Source organism: Sebastes umbrosus, chromosome 3, assembly GCF_015220745.1.
Source record: "Sebastes umbrosus isolate fSebUmb1 chromosome 3, fSebUmb1.pri, whole genome shotgun sequence".
Classification (NCBI taxonomy): Eukaryota; Metazoa; Chordata; class Actinopteri; order Perciformes; family Sebastidae; genus Sebastes; species Sebastes umbrosus.
Window position 1 is genome coordinate 6,609,696 of NC_051271.1, and position 18,687 is coordinate 6,628,382.

Here is an 18,687-nt window from a genome sequence, read left to right on the forward strand (position 1 = left end):
TAAACTTGATATATTTAACACTCTGATAAACACGGGAGTGGGCAAATATGCTTGCTTTATGCAAATGTATGTATGTATTTATTAATGGAAATCAATTAACAACACAAAACAAATATTGTCCAGAAACACAGGTACTGCATTTAACATAAAAAATGTAAGCTAATATAATATTTATTTATTTATGTATTTATTTATTTATATATCTATTTATTTAAAAAAGTTCTAAATCTAGAACAAAGATGGGGATATAAAGCACCTTGAGATTTCTCTGAAATTTAAATTTATTATTATTATTATATTTATATTTATTATTATTATTATTATTATTATTATTATTATCATTATTATTATTATTATTAGAATTATTGTTATTATTATTATTATAAAATTAGACCATTAAGTTAAGTATCTCTTAGGGGTTACTACAAGCTGTACTTCCAGTCATGACCACTATGGGGCATTCAAGACTGTCTAATTCAGCTTGGCTGGCACAGAGCTTTTCCTTCCATTTAACTTCATGGCACACAAACAAGATGTGTGTGTAGCCCTAATTCTTTTCAGATGTGCTGCAGAGACATGAGCTCATAATCCAAGTTCTCTGTGGTGCTGACAATTCCCGGTTAAAGGTCAAATCAACTTTGTTAAATGAAGAACCCAAATTTGTACTGTAGTCAGTAAGATTGTGTCTTAAAGTGCATGATGATTCCATTTATCTGTGTGTCAAGTGAGTTTAGAAACACATGCATATGCAAAACGACACACACACACACACACACACACACACACACAAACACTTGGACAAAGGAAGCAAGGGTGTCTGTGTGTGTGTGTGTGTGTGTGTGTATCGGGGCCGTAACACGGTTGCTTGGATACAAGTCTTCACAACTATCTTGGCTGGCATTTAAACAGCAGTCGAGTTCAAACAGTTTCTACAAAAAAAACAACTTGAACTCTGTCCTATCCAACCATGCTCCGACTACAACCAGCTAAAGAAGAAATCTGAGCCAAGCTGAACGCCCACCAAACATTACACATGTTATTTTTATGACAGCTTATTGTTGTATTATCAGCTTTGTGTAATCAAATTTCAGATTTCAGACAAGCTTTACTGAGCTTTCTGAACTTATGACGGCTAATCAGCACGTTATGATTTCCCTCCTCATGAAATCTGCTCCCAGTGAGGTTTGTACCGCATCTTACTGCAAACTATATAAAGTCACATGAAAGATAAGAGCTTCTATGTCACTCTCTAATACATGTTGCTCGTGTCTGGACTGTAGATTTGTTGATTTCTGGTCACACTGTTTCAAAAGTTGAACTGTTGAACAGCATCTAGAGGCTCATTATGATGCAGACTGAAATTACTTGGCCTAAGTAGTTAAGTGCTGCTCTCACACAATTAGTCTAGTAGGCCTGACAATTGAGTCTGGGTCTCTCTCTTGTTGGCATGCAGAAAAACAAACGGGGAATAAAGGAATCAGTTTCTATTTAGAAAAAAAAGGCCAGCAGACAATAAAGATGCACTTCTGTCAATTTTTGTTTTGCAAAATGAAATAGAATAAAGAATGAAAGAAAAAAACGAAGAAAGGCTAAAGAAAGACGGCAAGAAAGTGGAGCGATGAAAGGCGGAGGCATATGTTAAAATGGCATGAGGACAGCGTGCAACATGCTGAGAAGAGGGAACGCGGCGGGGCAGCAGCAACAGACTGGGAATACCAATGACATGACTTCTGGGAGTCTGGCAGCAGACATCACACGGCAACAAAGTTCAGCTGTTCTATGAGCTCCACAGAGACGCTGAAAGAAGGAGGGAGTATTCTGCATGTGGGAGTCTTTGCATGCAGGAGACAAACTACAAACGATGGTTCATACCAAGATGCGTGTTATGACATTAGGAATGATAATAATAATAATCACACAGGTTTCTTAAAATCTTTTAGAGGGGGTTGATATTTTCACAGCCGTAGTGTTTTACTCCGCATTTTCTCACACATTTCAACATCTGTATGTAACAGTCAATAACATAATACAGAAAAATATTTTTACGTTAGTGATGGTAGCAGTCAAATGTCCACATATGAACTGGATTGCAAATAGTGAAATTATTTTGAGATCATTTTGTTGGACGGGAAAATAAATCATATAGGAAACTATAAGACAGTTGTCGCCAAAATGCAGGACATACTGTAAGGTCTTCCGATTAGGGCTGCACAATTAATCAAAGTTTTATCAATATTGCAATATGGCCTACTGCATTTTTTTTAATTGCAGGAGGCTGAATATTTGTTAAAAGTGAAATGTGTGTCAAAATACCATTTTAAATGAAATATTGTCATGCTGCAGAGATGTCCTGGCCTTCACATCATATTCTACAGACTTTTTGTTTGGTACATACACAGCCCTGCAACAATCACACCATAATCATTTCAATACGTTTTTCAATGAATTGCAATATTGGTCAAAATAATCGCAATTAGATATTTTTCCAAAATCGTGCAGCCCTACTTTCGATGTAAAGATTTGGACCGTCACATTGTCCATCACATAATCTTATTTTTCTTTTTTTTGAGTGTACAATCCAAGCCAGTCTGATCTTTGAGGAATCCATTTCCATTTCCAATAGTTTAATTTCCTCTTTGGGATCTGTGTTCCTGCACTGTGTACAAGATGTTATAGGTGTATCTGTGTGTGGATAATATGACAACATCCCAATGTTTTTTGAGGGTGCCATCACAACGATACCATTGCCAAGCCTCTAAATTGCAGTCATTCCTACGTTCTTTCACGTAATTCGTGAAAGCACACACAGAAACAGACAAAGCCTTGTCTTCAGCTGACACCGGATGACCCTACCTCAAAAAATGAGGCCAGCAATGTTTGTTCTTCACCTCCCTGTGCAAACACAGTCTGTAGATCTTAAACCAGCAGGACCCGCTCTCCGCCCTCTCAGGGTAACGCTGTACTCATTTGAAAGCCCACTACTTAAAAGCTGTTATGAAAAACGGCACGTTGAACAGCAGGACTGTTTGCCGTGTCATTTAATATTACATCAGCATGAAGGAATTGGAGTGAGCAGCATACCTCCAGTATGACACATGGAGGGCACATGAGATGAGTTTGGGTATTTATATGCTAGTCACTAGTAGGGGAGCAAGAAAATATCGAGTATCGTGATATTTTGATCTGTGATACTGTATCGATTCTCAGAAACACAAAATATGTTTTTATTAATAGTTTACATGCAAAGATTAACTCGGTCAATACTTAATTTCATTTGTAAAGACATGTGCTATCTCAGTGTATGTGCCCTCTCAAAGTAGTGCTATGATGTTGGATGTTACAGGGACTGTCATAAATACAAATGCAGATCCAACTGTTCTGATAAATAAACTATTTTTACTCCATTTTTACATATCTGTTCTTTAAACTATGACTGGTTTCCTAAAATTAAACTAAAATAAAGAAATTGCAATATATCACCTTGTTTACAGTATCGCAATATATCGTAATATATTGAATTGTAACCCCAGTATCATGATACGTATCGTATTGCCAGATTCTTGCCAATACACAGCCCTAAACACTAGTGAGCTGAGCGATAGGATTAACTAAGCAAAATTGATTAATTTCTTTAAAATTGGAAGCATAATGTGGGCTGGAAATGAACTGTTATGGGGAATGTATCAAATGTATTACAGATTTTTTTTTAATTATAATATTTTCATTATAATTGCAGCACTGTTAGATAGCCAGGAAGCTCACTGGAGAACATTAAGAAAGGACACACTGCTGTCCCAATGGCCAACTCTCTGCAGCGGAAAAGTGCTGGCACTTGTGCCAACACAAGTGCTGTCAGCTGTTCCATCTTAACTCTGATTCATGAGGAAAAATGTAATGGCAGGATTTTAAGTAAATCTTATCTTGGCACGAACCTGTTGGCTTTTCTGCACGATGACTCAGACGCGACAAAGGAATGGAAATGACTCTAAGAAAAGGCTGAAGAGTGGAAGCAGTGGCAGTAAGTCAGCTGCATTCAGAGCGTTGGGCAGTGATTATCAATTGGCAACCCGCAGGCTTCATCCAAACCCCAGACAGACGGAGCATTGATCCAACCCCAAGTCTGCCTTCCAGCAAGTCTTCCTTTGATTCATGGAGCCAACAGTAAAAGACAGGATATTATTTTTGTTTGAATGATGATGGCTGATTGAATGAGTGATAAGGAGGAGACAAACTGACTCTGCAGATCTGCATGCAGCACATAAAACTAGAGGAGTAACGATACATCGATATGGATCGATTCAGTGATCGAAGATCCAATATCACCGTTGCAAAGTGAAAACAGTGATACAGTACTTATCATCATCTTTAAGATACGCCTTTATTTTCGAAATTCTCATGGCACGTCTGTCTCACCATTTCCGTCCAAGTGCACCTCCCTCCTAAACATTCAAAAAGTGAATAAACATGAGAACTTGGCACTTTATAGTGAACAACAGGAGGTCTATTTTTGTACAATTTATTGAGAAGAATAGATTGTTTTTCATTTAAATGTCTGGAAGAGCACAATAATATAATTGTCAAATCATATTTTAGTTGCTTTTTGTGAGTTGATATAAATGTAACTGATTGCGCTAAATGAGCAAATGATATTGTCTCATATAGATGACTAAATTGGAGGAAAAAAAGCCCCTGAATTGAATCAAATCAAAATCTAATTGTGGCAGACTTTGTGATATCAGCAAATATTGTATTGTTGTCCAAATAAGCGACAGAATATTGTATTGTGATGAAACTTGTGATTTACACCCCTATATAAAACAGTGTATTGATCAAGAATTACAGAATAAAATAATTAAATAAAACTTTGAATATTTCACTAACTTATTGACTCTGATCAAAATGGTTAGCTCAGCAGGAAGAAGAGGTAGGAAGGACGATGTGCTGCACCATTGAGCAATGGTTCAAATCTGACACTCGACTCCGCCTACAGCGAGCACCCTAAAATAGCCTTAAAAAGAATGAGGTGATATAGTTAGAGTGAGATGATTGACAGAGATACAAAGGTTGAAGGTACAGGAGAGAAACATTATGTAACTACTACAACTGTGTTGTAACTATGGATGTATTAAAAGAACTGGATACAACGTTGGAGGCAGGGCTCTGTTCATTTTTATGAAAGTTGCTCAGTGGCGCATGAAGCCAAAATGGCTCGTCTTCCGAGTGGAAAAGTACTCAGATCTTCCGCATCCATTGGGCCCATAGAGCAGGCGCAGCAGTGTCCGCTTGGTCACATGACTCGGTCACGGGGTAACGGGGTCACAACGTCACGCTGACGTCACAGCTTGCTTACTCCGTCTCCCAGCCCTCGCTCCAGCCTCGGTTTGGGGCTCATTCACATAAACGGAGGAAGGAAAATAACTCTGGATTTGGCTATTAGTGCATTTTACAACTTTTAGGACCAAATGATTTAAATAAGGGCTATCAGAGTGTTCGTACTGGGAAGTTGATTCACCTCAAAAAAATGATCTGCTGAGTTACAGACGTCTCTTTCCCAATGTAAGTCCATAGGAAAAGTCTTTTTGGCCCAATGGCCAGACATGGAAGTTGTAATACCGCCGTTTGGCCACTACATAAATTGTCAACGACCGGCGCTCTTCCTGGGGACTTGGTTGTAACACCTTATTAAGCTTGCGTGACGCCTGTGTTACAATTAGTGGAATTGTTCTTTTCAGTTCACCAACAGTTCATCCTACATTTACCAGAATGCTGTTAAACAACCCAGAGAGAAAAATGATTTTCAGTATAATGTTTATCCAGATAAAAAAGTAAATGTGCATAGAGAATGATGCCATGCATCATTTAAGATGATGCATGGCATGTGTCTGTAAATACCACAAGTTACATCTTTCTGATGGTACACTTTCTATATTTGGCCAGTTATCTACAGCATTAATAATAATAATTCATCGAAAGCAGCAGTAAAACAGACTCAGAAATGCGAGGTAGATTGTTGCTATAACTACATCAGCCAGAAGCTGTTAACAGTGTTCAGGGTGGCTTTTGTCTTTCACTGTGAAGGGCCGCTACACCTCCAGAAGGTTCAAAAGTAAAAATCTAGCTTCCCTGATCCACCCACATCTATATCTACTCTGAGCACCAATGTGACCTCCGCACTCCTACACTGCACCTACATATAAAGCACATTGACACCTACAGCAGCAGCATTAGTGTAACAAATAGCAGAAATCACATTTGGACATTGAGGCAAGAGGAAAATAATCAAATGAAAAGGTTGAGTTAGAGGGAGAGCAGAGGGCTGGTTAAATTAGGCTTTTCTCCAGAACTGGGTGAGTCAACTAGGGAACAAAACGGAAACGTAATTATTACCACTCTGTCTCACAGGCTCCCAAAGGACCTGTATACGGCAAGGGCGGGTGCACATGTCTGCACCCTCGATGAGGATAAGTTTGAATAAAAGAATATGGACCAAAATTACAGAAATGCCCTCTCCCAAGTGTACTACTAGATATTTGCAACGGGTCAATGAACAATAGGGTTGCTGAGACAAACAGGAGGGTGGCTTCCTCAGCACCAGTGGACAGAGAGACGCTGTGTGCCAGCCGGACTGAGAGGCGGAGGACAGGGTTAGTGGGCTGCGTCTGTCCTCCAGAGACAGACCTTGTTTTGTCTCCTCCAGCAGCACCTCCCCTCCCATCTCTATTTCCCCCGAACTGACGAGATCACACACTCCCACAACTCGTGTTTTCTGGAAATCGCACAAATAATCTCTGTGTTTCTGAGTAACTCATTATTTCATTGAGCCATATCAGTTTCGTTGCCAGAAAGTCACTTATGCGTTTAAAGGACAGCAGCTTCCCATGGCAGATATGTCACTTCCTGTTGGACATTTTGGCTCTGGCCACTGGTGAATCGCAAAAGAAACTGGAGTCACTCTTCAACTCTCAGTTTCAGAGTTTGAATTAAGAGAATTTGCACTTAATCAAGCTTTCCCTCTCTACAGTACTTAAAGGCCCTGACACACCAAGCCAACGGTTGGGCGTCGGACAGTTTGGGGCCGACGGACGCTCACCGACTAGTTTTTTCGGTGTGTCCAGGATGTGAGGAAAGCAAGCCAACAAGTAAGGTCAAGAGGAACATTTTTCATCGTCATCTCATCTGATCATCCCAATACACGGATAATTTCACAGCGACATGGCTGTCTGGAATGAAGCTAAGTGGTGAATGAGATTGGTGTGAAAATGGTCGGCAAATGCCGCTTTGTTTCATGTACGCATCATAACAACGGCTTGTATATCCACAGTCCTGTGTCCTCCGGTTTTCCCTTTTTGAATGACGAATACAGACTACCGTGACCTGCTGGTGTGGAGAGTTATTTCCTCTCACGCAGGCGCAGGACGTAAGTGCTAACTGGCCGTCGGCTGTAGTCCTTGCGGTGTGTTCAAGTGCAACTTGTCGGCCAAAACAAAGACAACGTGAGGCGAAGCAACAGGCGGCATTCGTCGCCGCTAGTTCTCTGATGTCGGGTTGGTGTGTGTCCAGCTTAAAGGTAGGGTTGGTAATGCTGTTCAAATACATTTTTGATATATTTGTTGAAATTCTCGTTACATCCTGAAAGCAATCACTAAATCAAATGCTCTGACCAAAAAAAAAAAAGAAAAAGAATCTGGTATTTGTGGCTGTCGCCGGACTGGAATAAGCCCGTCCAATCATTTCACTCAGCTTGCCTGCGCTCACTCTTCACTCATTGCGCGTCACCGGAGTCTTCCACAAGCTGCTAGCTTTACAGCTGTGAGTACTTACAATAGCCTATTTGTTGTTGTTTACGTCCATTAGGATATGTTTATGTTCATAATGATCATTTTGGGGGAGTGGCTTTGGAGGGAGGCCTGAAGGGACGGACTGTCAGTGATGCTGACTTGGCAACTTTCTCTCTAGATTTAGGGACTTTTGGAGCTTGTGCTGCTAGCTACTTTCATCGGAAAAGAGTTGGCAACACTGGGCTTGGTTTTTCGGGTGGATCATTTTTAAAATTTAGAGAACTCTTGCTAGTTTCTCAGTCTTACCAAACCCTACCTTTCAAGGCACCACGTTACATTGCTTATTCCGGACATTCAAAGTCTATCCATGTGTTTTGTTACAATACAAATTTGTAGTAGCTTTGCCCGGACTGAAGAATTGTCTGGTTTCAGTGGATACGAGGCAATTATATCAAAAATCCCATCAAAAACTCTGCAGGTATGACAGAGACTGAGGAGGAGAAACATCGATGATGAACTGAGTTACTGATTTGGATGGCGAATGTTCATGAAAATATGAAACGTGTCTTTGTGGTCAAGATAAATGAACAACTTAAATTGGGATAAGGTGATAGAGTTTTTTCTTCTTGTGCTTCTGACCAAATGTGCTTCAGTAAAATTTAATTTGAGTCAAGGAATTTCAGGACAATATGTGTGTGTATATATACTGTATAAAGGAGCATTAGCCAATAACCGTACTGAAGAATCTAAAGAAGCTGACCTCTTTCCAAAGACCAGACCAGATGCCAGAGTGGTGCTTTGCTCTAAAACCTCATTTGACACCTCACCGACTTCATCTGGACTGGGGATTGGATTGAATTGGGGAACAAAAAAATAAAACATCTTAACTAGAAGCCAAATAAAATATGTAATTCAAGAATATGTTTTCCTGTTGACTCAGATGGCTCTTGTAATTTTTGGCACAGAGGAGTGGGAGCTAGGGACTTCACCTTTGTTTCAGAGAAAGTATCATCAACAGTGTTGTGCAAGTTACATAAAAGAGCTAATATATTACTCATCAATTGTTTCACATTGAAAAATAAATTGCATGACTCTGTTCAACACATTGTGGTTTGTAGCAGCCAGCCGAACATTTGGAGATATTAGCCCCAGGGTCTACACACTATTTGTGGACAAAATGCATGCACAAATACACAGTGAGTGCATCCACACCTACACTTGTGTTTGTGGAATGATACATCTGTAAGTGAAAGCAAAGTTTCCTCCTCACTGCCGTCCATCCACCGCACCTCTTCCCTGCTTCACCAACGGAACACAATTCTGTTTGGCCAGCTGTCTGCGAAGCGTCTACAGCAGCTAATGTAATCTATGATACAATCTGGCCTGAGTGGGCTGATGGTGCTGGTACAGCAGTTCTATACACACGCCTACACACACACACACACACACACACACACACACACAAGCAAAAGAACAAATGCAAATGATAACATGGCTGTTTTGTCTGCATCAGGAATCGGCTACTATGTGCCACAGAGGCCAAGAGTCTGCACTATAGAGCGGTGCAGGAATGAGTCCTAAAACTCAGAAACAAATCAGCATTTTTGCACTTCCAGTTCCCTCGTCTCAAAGTCAAAGCATTTTCTGAATGGTCTTTTGCTAGGGCTGTCAAAGTTAACGCAATAATAACACCTTAATGCAAATTAATTTAAACACCACTAATTTCTTTAACGCAACTTGTGATTTTTAGGTCGTAGCGGGCTCAAATTTAAAGCTAGAGTGAAGTACTGGTATCATATGAAACTAGAAAACCTAAGGAATCCATTGGTACCAAACATGTCATACTAGCTCGGCGTGTAGGAGGCTATATAACGCTCCAACCTTGTGCTAAATTATAAATAAGTTTCTGGACAATATTTGTCATTGTTTTGTGTTGTTAATTGATTTCTAATAATAAATACATATATTTGCATAAAGCAAGCATATTTGCCCACTCTCATATTGATTAGAGTATTAAATACTTGACAAATATTTAAGATAAATTTTGAACGGATAAAAAATGTGTGATTAAATTGCGGTTATCTACAGTATGGACAATCATGCGATTAAGCTCGATTAAAGATTTTAATCGATTGCCAGCCGTAGTTTTTGGTTACTGTAAATGCCTGAAATAAGGTCTGTGGTTAACACAAGCTTAAGAGATTTTAACATCTTGTTCTACGACATAAAATCCCACTCGGGAATTTTGAATCTTTTATGTGGCCTAGAAAAGGCGGTTGCTAACAAGTGGCTAAATGAGACTACTAAACTTCATCACGCCTACCACTAGTCCGCCTTTAGCTTAGTTGTGGTGACGTGAAGTCATGCGACCGTGGTGCAGTTTGTTTATAGCCTAACGTTAGCTTTTTACTTCTCTCATAAACTCATAAAAGTGGTGTTCATTTGTGAAGATCATTTTATGGAACAAAACGTTTAAGTATCATAAATGTTTGTTTGCCACAGAGCTTTTTTCTAACAAAATCCAATGGAAAAATCCCATTGGCTTTTTGTCAGGTTAACCAGGGCCATGCTAACTCCCGGGTATATTGCGGGTGATAATAGTGGTTTCCCACCCCTGGTGTACACACATACACATTCATGCATTATTATCATGAGCAGTCTGGGGCAGTGCACGGTTCAGCGTAAATGAAAGCAATATTGGACTGGAATGTCTCTAAAGCTCAGAACTGTGTGAAGAGGTCAGAGCTAATATAACCATTTTATCCGGCAGGATATTACAGTATGAGTTCTTGAATTTGTTGTAGAGCAGAAGAGACTGAATGCTAAATGTGGAAGGGAGGCAGGAGCGGGAAAGAAATAGTTGCTTTTTGAGAAAGTCTCTTTTGCAGTCTTCAGTATAAACGTCACGTGTTTTGTTGGGCTCTTCAGTATGTTTTTGTCCCACTTGGATTTCACAGGACAAGCATTGAAGCAGATGACTGGCCTGTGGGAGATGAATGCAGGATACGAGGAACCGCCAGATGGAGAAGGGAAAACACATGGTCTCAGCCCGAAATCTCAAATAAATATTTGTGCATTATTTGACCCACTCAATATGTCTTGTGTTTAAACTATTGTCTGTGTTTAGGTATTGCAACACTTAGCCATAAAAAAAACATTTTAGAGACTGCATATTTATAAACTATTGTAAGACCTAGATATACAGTATTTACAGCAACTAAAAGAGAAACACTCTCTGGAACAGTAAACTAGTTTATGTGAGTGTGTTTGTGGGATACAGACGGTCCTTGAACTAGCGGAGAACAGCGAACTTGCCGGACACTTGGCAAGATCATGCAAGATGTTAGTCATCACCAATCAGTGCTTTATGTACCTATAAGTGTCCATCTTCTCCACCGTTTGAGCTTACTTTTTGCATTTTTTTTAGTGTAGCAAGTGTGATTACAACATTAGAATAAACTGTGTGCAAAAATGCTAATTGCAAATATGGAGAGCAAACTTTAGTGGTCAGTGGATAGGTGATTGTGTTCATTACTCAAATCAATGTTTCCTAAAGTGTGTGTTGTGCCAGGCATGGGTGTAGGTGTTGCACCACTTCCCTGCCCACATTCGCTCGGTTCCTTCTGCTGATAATTTGATAAGTGGATAAGTCAGTGCCAGGGTCTGGTGATGCACTGACCCCCGTTAGCCAGCTAATTGAATGATTATGTGTCAGCTCCTCGCAGTCACTATTGTTCTAGTAGATGTGCTAATGCATTGGGGATTTACTGTAGAGCCTGCCTCCAATCACAAGGCAAAATGGGCTCCGGTGCAAAAACACACTGTTGTACTACACTGTTTCTGTGTCTCAGTATTAACTATGCTGTTTTATTCAGTTTCAATCTATTTGTGTTTGTGCACAGAGAGCTGTACAAACTGTTACATGCATGTAGATAGAGTGTTGCAGGAATGAGTCTTAAAACCCAGAAATGAGTTAGCATTTTAGCACTTCAGGTTCCTTCGCCTTGAAGTCACTGGGTTTTTTGACTGGGTTTTTTAGTTAGAGGGCTGAAATAATATCTGTGGTTAACACAAAAGGAGCAGTGTGTGGAATAATCCCATTGGTTGTTTGTCGAGGGAACCAGGGCGATGCTAACTTCCTGGTTGGGCTATACAAATACGTCATCCCTGGAGCCCTCTATTAGGGCTTCATCATTGCTTCATTACAGTATAAACCAGTGCAACCAGTCGCTGCTCATAACAGAGCTGCTCCAGTGATGCAGCATCCTGCGGCAGCTCTCGGAAACCTCTCGAAACGGACAACTCTGCGCTCACAGCAGCACCAAACGGACACTGTTCATTTGTGTGCTACTTTTAGCCAAGGACGTCACAACAGACACATTTGACAGATTACGCATGAACACATCTCAATCTCTCTTAACCACAGCAGCGTGGTCAGCCGTCACTCTGAGAGGATTATTCAATACTTTCTGCAAAGTCAACAATTACGAGATGTCTAATAATAATAATAATTTGTGATTTATAAACTTAAATACTTAAGCCTACATCTCGTCAAATGCATTGTTGGTATTTGGAAAACGGCCAAGGCATGCAAAAGATGAATAAACACAGAAAACAAATAAATAAAAACATTAATGAAGTGTGGGAGGAGCAGATAGTGGTAAAACAAATAATTTCATGGAAGTCTTATCAAGCCAAAAACCTTGTGGCTTTAGTTACGATTAACTCTAAAACATCTTGTTTTATAGAGACTGACAAGGGAGCAGATTGTGTCACAGAGACAAAACATTAATGTATACATTAGACATGACATGTGTCTTTTTCAGATAGCCTTTCTCTTTTTTGGCTGTTCAGACAATCTTAATAAATGGCTGTAAGAAGATTTCTAAAGGATGTGAAAAGTCTCTGAAATATTCCATCACCATTGATTACATCACATTAAGTACATGCTATTAATAGCATCTCATTACATCCTTTTTCTGAGCTCGGTAGGCAAAGACCAGGTGTGCCTTTGAAACCGGAGGCATTAGTAATTAAAACAGATGGCATGGATCACGTAGAATAGCCTTCTAATGAATAACGGTGAGACAGGTGATTGTAAAGCCACGACCTCGCTCTCTAAGCAGAGCGCTCAGATCCTGTCTTTGTGCGATTCTGATGAGGTATAAATGAATATATCGAGCGTTAAATTTGCAGAGACGATTCGGTTACATCAGAAACTCCAGAGCAACACAGAGCAAGTCGTGACGGTTTAAAAAGGGTAACAACACGAGGCCCACGCAGCAGACCACACACCTCTGCAGGAGCACATATTTGGATTGGGATTGCCTTCCAAGTGTGTCGTAACTGTTTTTTTTTTTATGTTTAGCAGGAGATGCTCTATCGATCTCTGCACACCAAAAGGGAATAACCTTTGCAGCATACTGATGGTTGATAGTCACAAGGCCAGCCGTGCAGTTAGCAGACGGATTCACTGCATCACAAGGAAGGTTAAGGCAAAGTTAATGACGAGCAATTTTCAAGTCAGGTGTAATGGCAGCAGGGGGACAGAGAGTAAATGTCTGTGTGAAATTAGACAGTCAGAGTTTATCGACAAAAAAGGGCAAAGCGTTGAAATTGATCCAGGCTCACAATTGAAATAGAACAATAGCATCTGCTCTACCACCTACACCCTTATCACAGCCAGAAAGGTTTAGATTTAGTTTTTATATATTTAGTTTTAGTTTGTTTCCGTTAGGGCGAGGTATAATGTCTCAGAGGGATGAAGCTATATCAGCCCTGTCTCCTAAAAAGTACATTCCCAAACAATGAAACAGCATTGTGAATTACCTTTCAACGGTATTTTGTCGCGGATTCAATTTTTTTGACGTATCACAAATACGTAGGAGGAGGTCGGGGTGGTGGATGGGTCAAAAAGAAACACCGGACTTTCGCCCAGAAGACTGCTCTTTGTGTCCTCTGTGAATTTTTTAAGCCCCTTTCAATTCAAGGTGTGTGCTACCAGAGTGGTTACGAGTGACGAGACCTACCTGTGACCGACAGCTTCTCACCAGTGACCTCACACTTCATGAAAAGACGCCCCCTCCTCTCGGTGTGATCGGTTCCACACAGGCTGGGCACGTTCATAACACACTGATTGTGGACATTCATATCGCAGGCTGGAGGGACAGAGAGAGGAGATAGAAGACATTAGTGAAGAAGAGGGCTTAATATAGATAAAGATAAGCTTTATGCTCTTGATGCAAATCAAACCAAACTGAATGGCTCAGGGCTTTGTGAGAATTGACTCAAATACTGATGCTGTTGTAAATGACTACAAATGATTTATGTAAAGTTTCCATGTATTTGTGTATTTTTCACATGCTTTTTTTTTTTTTTTTAAATAAAACAGCTATGATCTATAGTTATGATGATGATTCACAATGTTAAAGTGTGTTCAATAAACCACCATATTATAAAAGCAATATGTGCAGCCTCTTATGGCGTAATGCTTAAATACAATAAGCTGCTTTAAAAATGCCCTCTAGATTTACCTTATCTACTGTATATATATATAGGACATATTTCAATTTCCTTCCATGTATCAGACATATTTGGCACAATATTAAAGGACGTTTTTTTTCAGAAAGCTGTGTGAAAGAGGAGATAACAAAGGTATGACCCAGATTCAGCTCCGTGATGTCATGCATACATGGCATGTGTGTCAGCCGGCTGAATCACCGTGTCATGAATTTGGGAACAGTTACCTGTGGATTACATCATCATACCGCCAAGTCAGTAGGTAAACGAATAATGAAAAATGGATATCCCGCTGCCTATTTATTATTTGTGCCTCACTGTAACAGTCCTGCGGCTCACCAGTGCTTAAAAATACTAGTGTGATTAGAGGTGCAATGGATGTGCCAAAACAATGTGCCGCTCCACGTCTCTATTTATGTACACCCTGGAGCAATCATTAGGCATAACTGGTGGCAGGTGGAGGATAATGTATTTAGGAGCTCATTAAGGCATTCAGACTAATCCACTAACACGAGATTAAAGGGAGGACGAGTGAGGGAGGGATATTAATAAAGACTCGGTAAAGCTTTTCAACATAGCTGCAGACTGAAAATAGACGATGTGTGACTTTAATGAGTGAAAGTCAAGGAGGAGGAGCACATACAAAGGCCTATAATATTCAGTGAAGAGGAACAATAGTTTTTTTCAGGAGACTGATGCTGATAATTGGCGCTAAAATAGAACACAATGTATAGAGCCACTTATAGCAAACCATTATTTTCCTATGTATGCCACACTTATGCCTCATTGACCTGTACATCAGAACAGAGCAGGATTCATTTCCCCTCCTTTAGTGTTACATACACAGAAGTGACATTATAACCTGCCACTTGTTAATATTATATGATAAAAATGTTATATTCTAAACCTCTCAACCACTGAGTGAGTACTCACAGTCGCACTTCATGCCCTGGTGGATGAGGCCGTACAGCAGAGAGCCACAGTGATCACAGAAGGTGGGGCTCCCATAGGTGTGGATCTTGAACTTGTGCTTCGTTCTGGGATCCTGGAAAAAAACAAAAGACAACAAGACTCAGTCAAAACCGAGTATATGGCTGAACCGTGTATGGTCAGTCTGTGAATTTGTGGCTAAATTGTTGTATAAATAGTCAGTGGTCATGTCTATAATGTTAAATCTAGAGGTACATGTCCACCAGGTCCGGCGAGGACAATAGGGGACACGGTGTGCCACTCAACTTGCCTTTCAAGCGGTGACGTACCCTCTCGTGGAATGCACCTGTTTGGTTCCTTGGTTTCTGCTTGCCGTTTCAAGCTTTCAGTTATTCCTTCTAAACAATCCACCAAAATCTACTTCTAAAATATTTTAAGCGAGAAATAGGCGATGCCACTGGTGAATCTCGTTTCATTTTAGAACTAGATTGAAGAAGTTTTGTGAGCCGGACACGTCGCGCTGAACCGGCTTATTTGCATAACAGACTGTTCCCCACCTTTTCGTTTTGAAAGAGCAACAGCCAATGAGGAAACTCCAACACTCGGCCGACTAATCGTGTAACTTCATCACTCAGTCAGTCACTCACTCAGTGACAGACTTTTGCATTTGTAGGGCTGGCCCTCTGCGGTCCAGCCAAAAAAGGTCACAAACAGCCTGAAATGATGACAGGAGTGAAAAGGCAAACCGATTACCATCTGTCAGTTACAATTCTTTATGTTACTTAAAACACTGGGCACTAGGAGCTTAAACAACACTGATTCATTACAATGTATTGATTCAAAGTTGGAAAGCAGACTGCAATAACAGTTTAAATGATCCAAATCGCCATGAGGTGTTTCTCCACGCTGGAACGTTGTCTGCGGCCTACTGATGACACCACTAACAAACAAATATGGTTTTAAAAAGAGGTTTTGACAGTCTGACTTTCTGTTCTGCAGACGTTGTTGACAAAATATAGACAAATATGAACATAAATGTTGTTTTTTTGAGCTAGTGCTAAGTTTTACATGTGTTCTGTTAGTTTGAGTTATTTCATGCATTTTACATTTGGAAAGCCGTCATACTGGAGAACAAAGGAAATGTATGAAATTGAAACAAAAGGAAGGTAACATGCGAGAAAGAAAATTCGGTACATCCCTGGACATGCAATGTTCTGCACAAGTTGGAAAAAAACTTGAGGTACCTGAGGTATGTAATAGTTGTGCTTAGTACTTTTGGTACCCCTAAAATCACATGTGGCCCCAGCCTCCCCCACATTTGAAATAGTCTAGAGCCGCCACTGGGCTCCTTTATCCTCGGTCACTCAGACACGTTATTGAAGGAGAAAAATGGAAGTTGAAATCAACCTGCTGCATCACATGACACCATTGTGTGTCACTCAGCAGACAATTCATCGCTGATTGCCAACTGACCGCAATCACCGCTACTTTTCTTTTTTCTTATACAACTTGAAGTGTTGGCCAATCAATCTGTAACAGCTTTTTATTAAACCATTGTTTTGGGGTTGTTTGTCTCTCCATCTTCATTGCTCCTCGGGGGAACAAATAAAGATCTTGAACACATCAGCGAGTGAGAATGGAGTTGTTTAATGGCCTTAAAGGATATTAACTATTGCAATTACCTGATTCATTTTAAATTTATACTCATGTAAGAGCACACAATACAAGACGTATTCCACATTACCGCCATAAAAAAAAAATTAAAAACGTATTAAGAGACTGAAAAAGACACTGCTTCTTGATTTTCATTACTCCGTAGCGACTGTCATAAACTACAATATATGAGAATGCGTGCGTTGTACAAATAATAGAGGCGTTGCCTGTCTCATGTATTGTTGTCCTTTTGGCCATTCAGTTAATGGATTGTGCACACATGTGTAAATAGTCATCAAAGCTATTGGAGCTTTTCATTCATTATTGGCCTCACTATTACTGCAGCTCATTGCTCCAGGCTCTCTATCAAATACTATAACAGTCTGTGTGAAAAACATTAGGCTTTAATGCAGAGTGCACTGCGCATGGGTGTGTGTAATTGGATAGTAAAGGAGCTGCTGGCTGCAAGAGGCTAAATCATGTCTTGTTTTCCTACATGCAGGACAAAGTCCAGTACTCCATCCTCTTTTTTTGTTTTTTGATATTGTTCTCACATGTTATCAAAAACTATTTGCATTTTCACATATTTATTTTACCAATATTATTTGTGTCTCTTATCAAGAGGATGTCCAAATACAAGGGAGAGACATTAATTTGCCAGTCGGACGATAATGGTGCATGATAATACATTTAATTTGTCATCATAAATTTAATCTATGACATTGAAGGAGGGTGATGCAATTAATGCACGTAGAGTAAATATCAGACCATCACCATATATGCACAGATAAGCCTCATCTATTAAAGTGTTCTTGACACAACTTTATCAACATTAATACAATTATAAACACAGTATACTGACAGTGGACTTGTATTGTAAGACAGAACTAATAAAACAACCAATCTCTTGTGTTTCGTTTGCATTTGTTATTCTCAGAAATCTGCATGGGCAGCTTCCTTCCCTACTTTCAAGTAAACGCAGAGCCCATCTTTTCATCAGGTGCTCATCACTGCTGGTTGAGTCAGCATCCATTTGAAATTTGGATAATTTGGATATTCAAATAAGGGGGGAAAAGTAATATTTCTATAAAGTCAAAACAGGCAGAGATGATATTCAACTCAGCTGACAGAAAGTGTGTCGGTGGTTGAGATTAATTAACCTAATTAACCAGCCTGTGAAAAACTTTCCTGAACTATGCGGCTGCAGTCCAGAAGCTTATTTTAAGTCTTATTTTGATGCAACAATTTGTTAATTAGCAGGAATGTGAAAGTGACAGCAGATCTCAATATTGATAAAAATAATCGGGAATATCACTTTTGGCCATAATCGTGCAGCTCTAACGCTTGGCACACGGGAGAAGTTTCAGTTGGTTGCAATCTGCAACCTCACCGGTAGATGCCGCCAAATCCTACACACTGCACCTTTAACTGAAGATAATAACTTCAGTAATCCTCCTATTCGCCATTTCTGCAAACAATTCAATCCAGCTCCAAAACGGTGCATCAACGGTAACATTCATGAGTGCATTTCACCTGACCGTCTCATTTACAATTCAATAACACGTGGTGTCAAACTAAACAAATGGCACTGGGTGTTAACTTTACCTTAAGTAAATACCTGTGGGTGTTAAGTAAAGCAGAATGCTTTTTGATGTGATGTGTTGAACAAGCAGAACCGGTTATCAACCTGTTTTATTCTTTTGTACACTGAGCAGTAAATGAAAGAGAGTGAATATAAGCCAATGCAAACATGCAGCATATTGTATATGTTATTGTTCTAACGGTATATTTAAGTGCCACTTGAAGG

The 18,687-nt window shown here is 39.9% G+C and overlaps 1 protein-coding gene and 1 long non-coding RNA gene across 7 annotated transcripts in view; one reads left to right on the forward strand and one right to left on the reverse strand.

The window, feature by feature from the left end:
• The window catches only part of prkcaa (protein kinase C, alpha, a), a 185,688-nt gene that overhangs the window by 67,325 nt on the left and 99,676 nt on the right, over positions 1–18,687 (reverse strand). For all 6 annotated transcript variants that reach the window (XM_037765172.1, XM_037765173.1, XM_037765175.1 and 3 more), the window contains exons 4-5: positions 15,231–15,342; positions 13,808–13,936 (exon numbers count right to left, since the gene is read on the reverse strand). In XM_037765172.1, coding sequence (XP_037621100.1) covers positions 13,808–13,936; positions 15,231–15,342 — 241 coding nt within the window. The remainder of the gene's footprint in view (positions 1–13,807; positions 13,937–15,230; positions 15,343–18,687) is intronic.
• The window catches only part of LOC119485533, a 30,998-nt gene continuing 12,962 nt past the window's right edge, over positions 652–18,687 (forward strand). The window contains exons 1-2 of the long non-coding RNA XR_005206294.1: positions 652–662; positions 9,529–9,662. This is a non-coding gene — a long non-coding RNA (uncharacterized LOC119485533). The remainder of the gene's footprint in view (positions 663–9,528; positions 9,663–18,687) is intronic.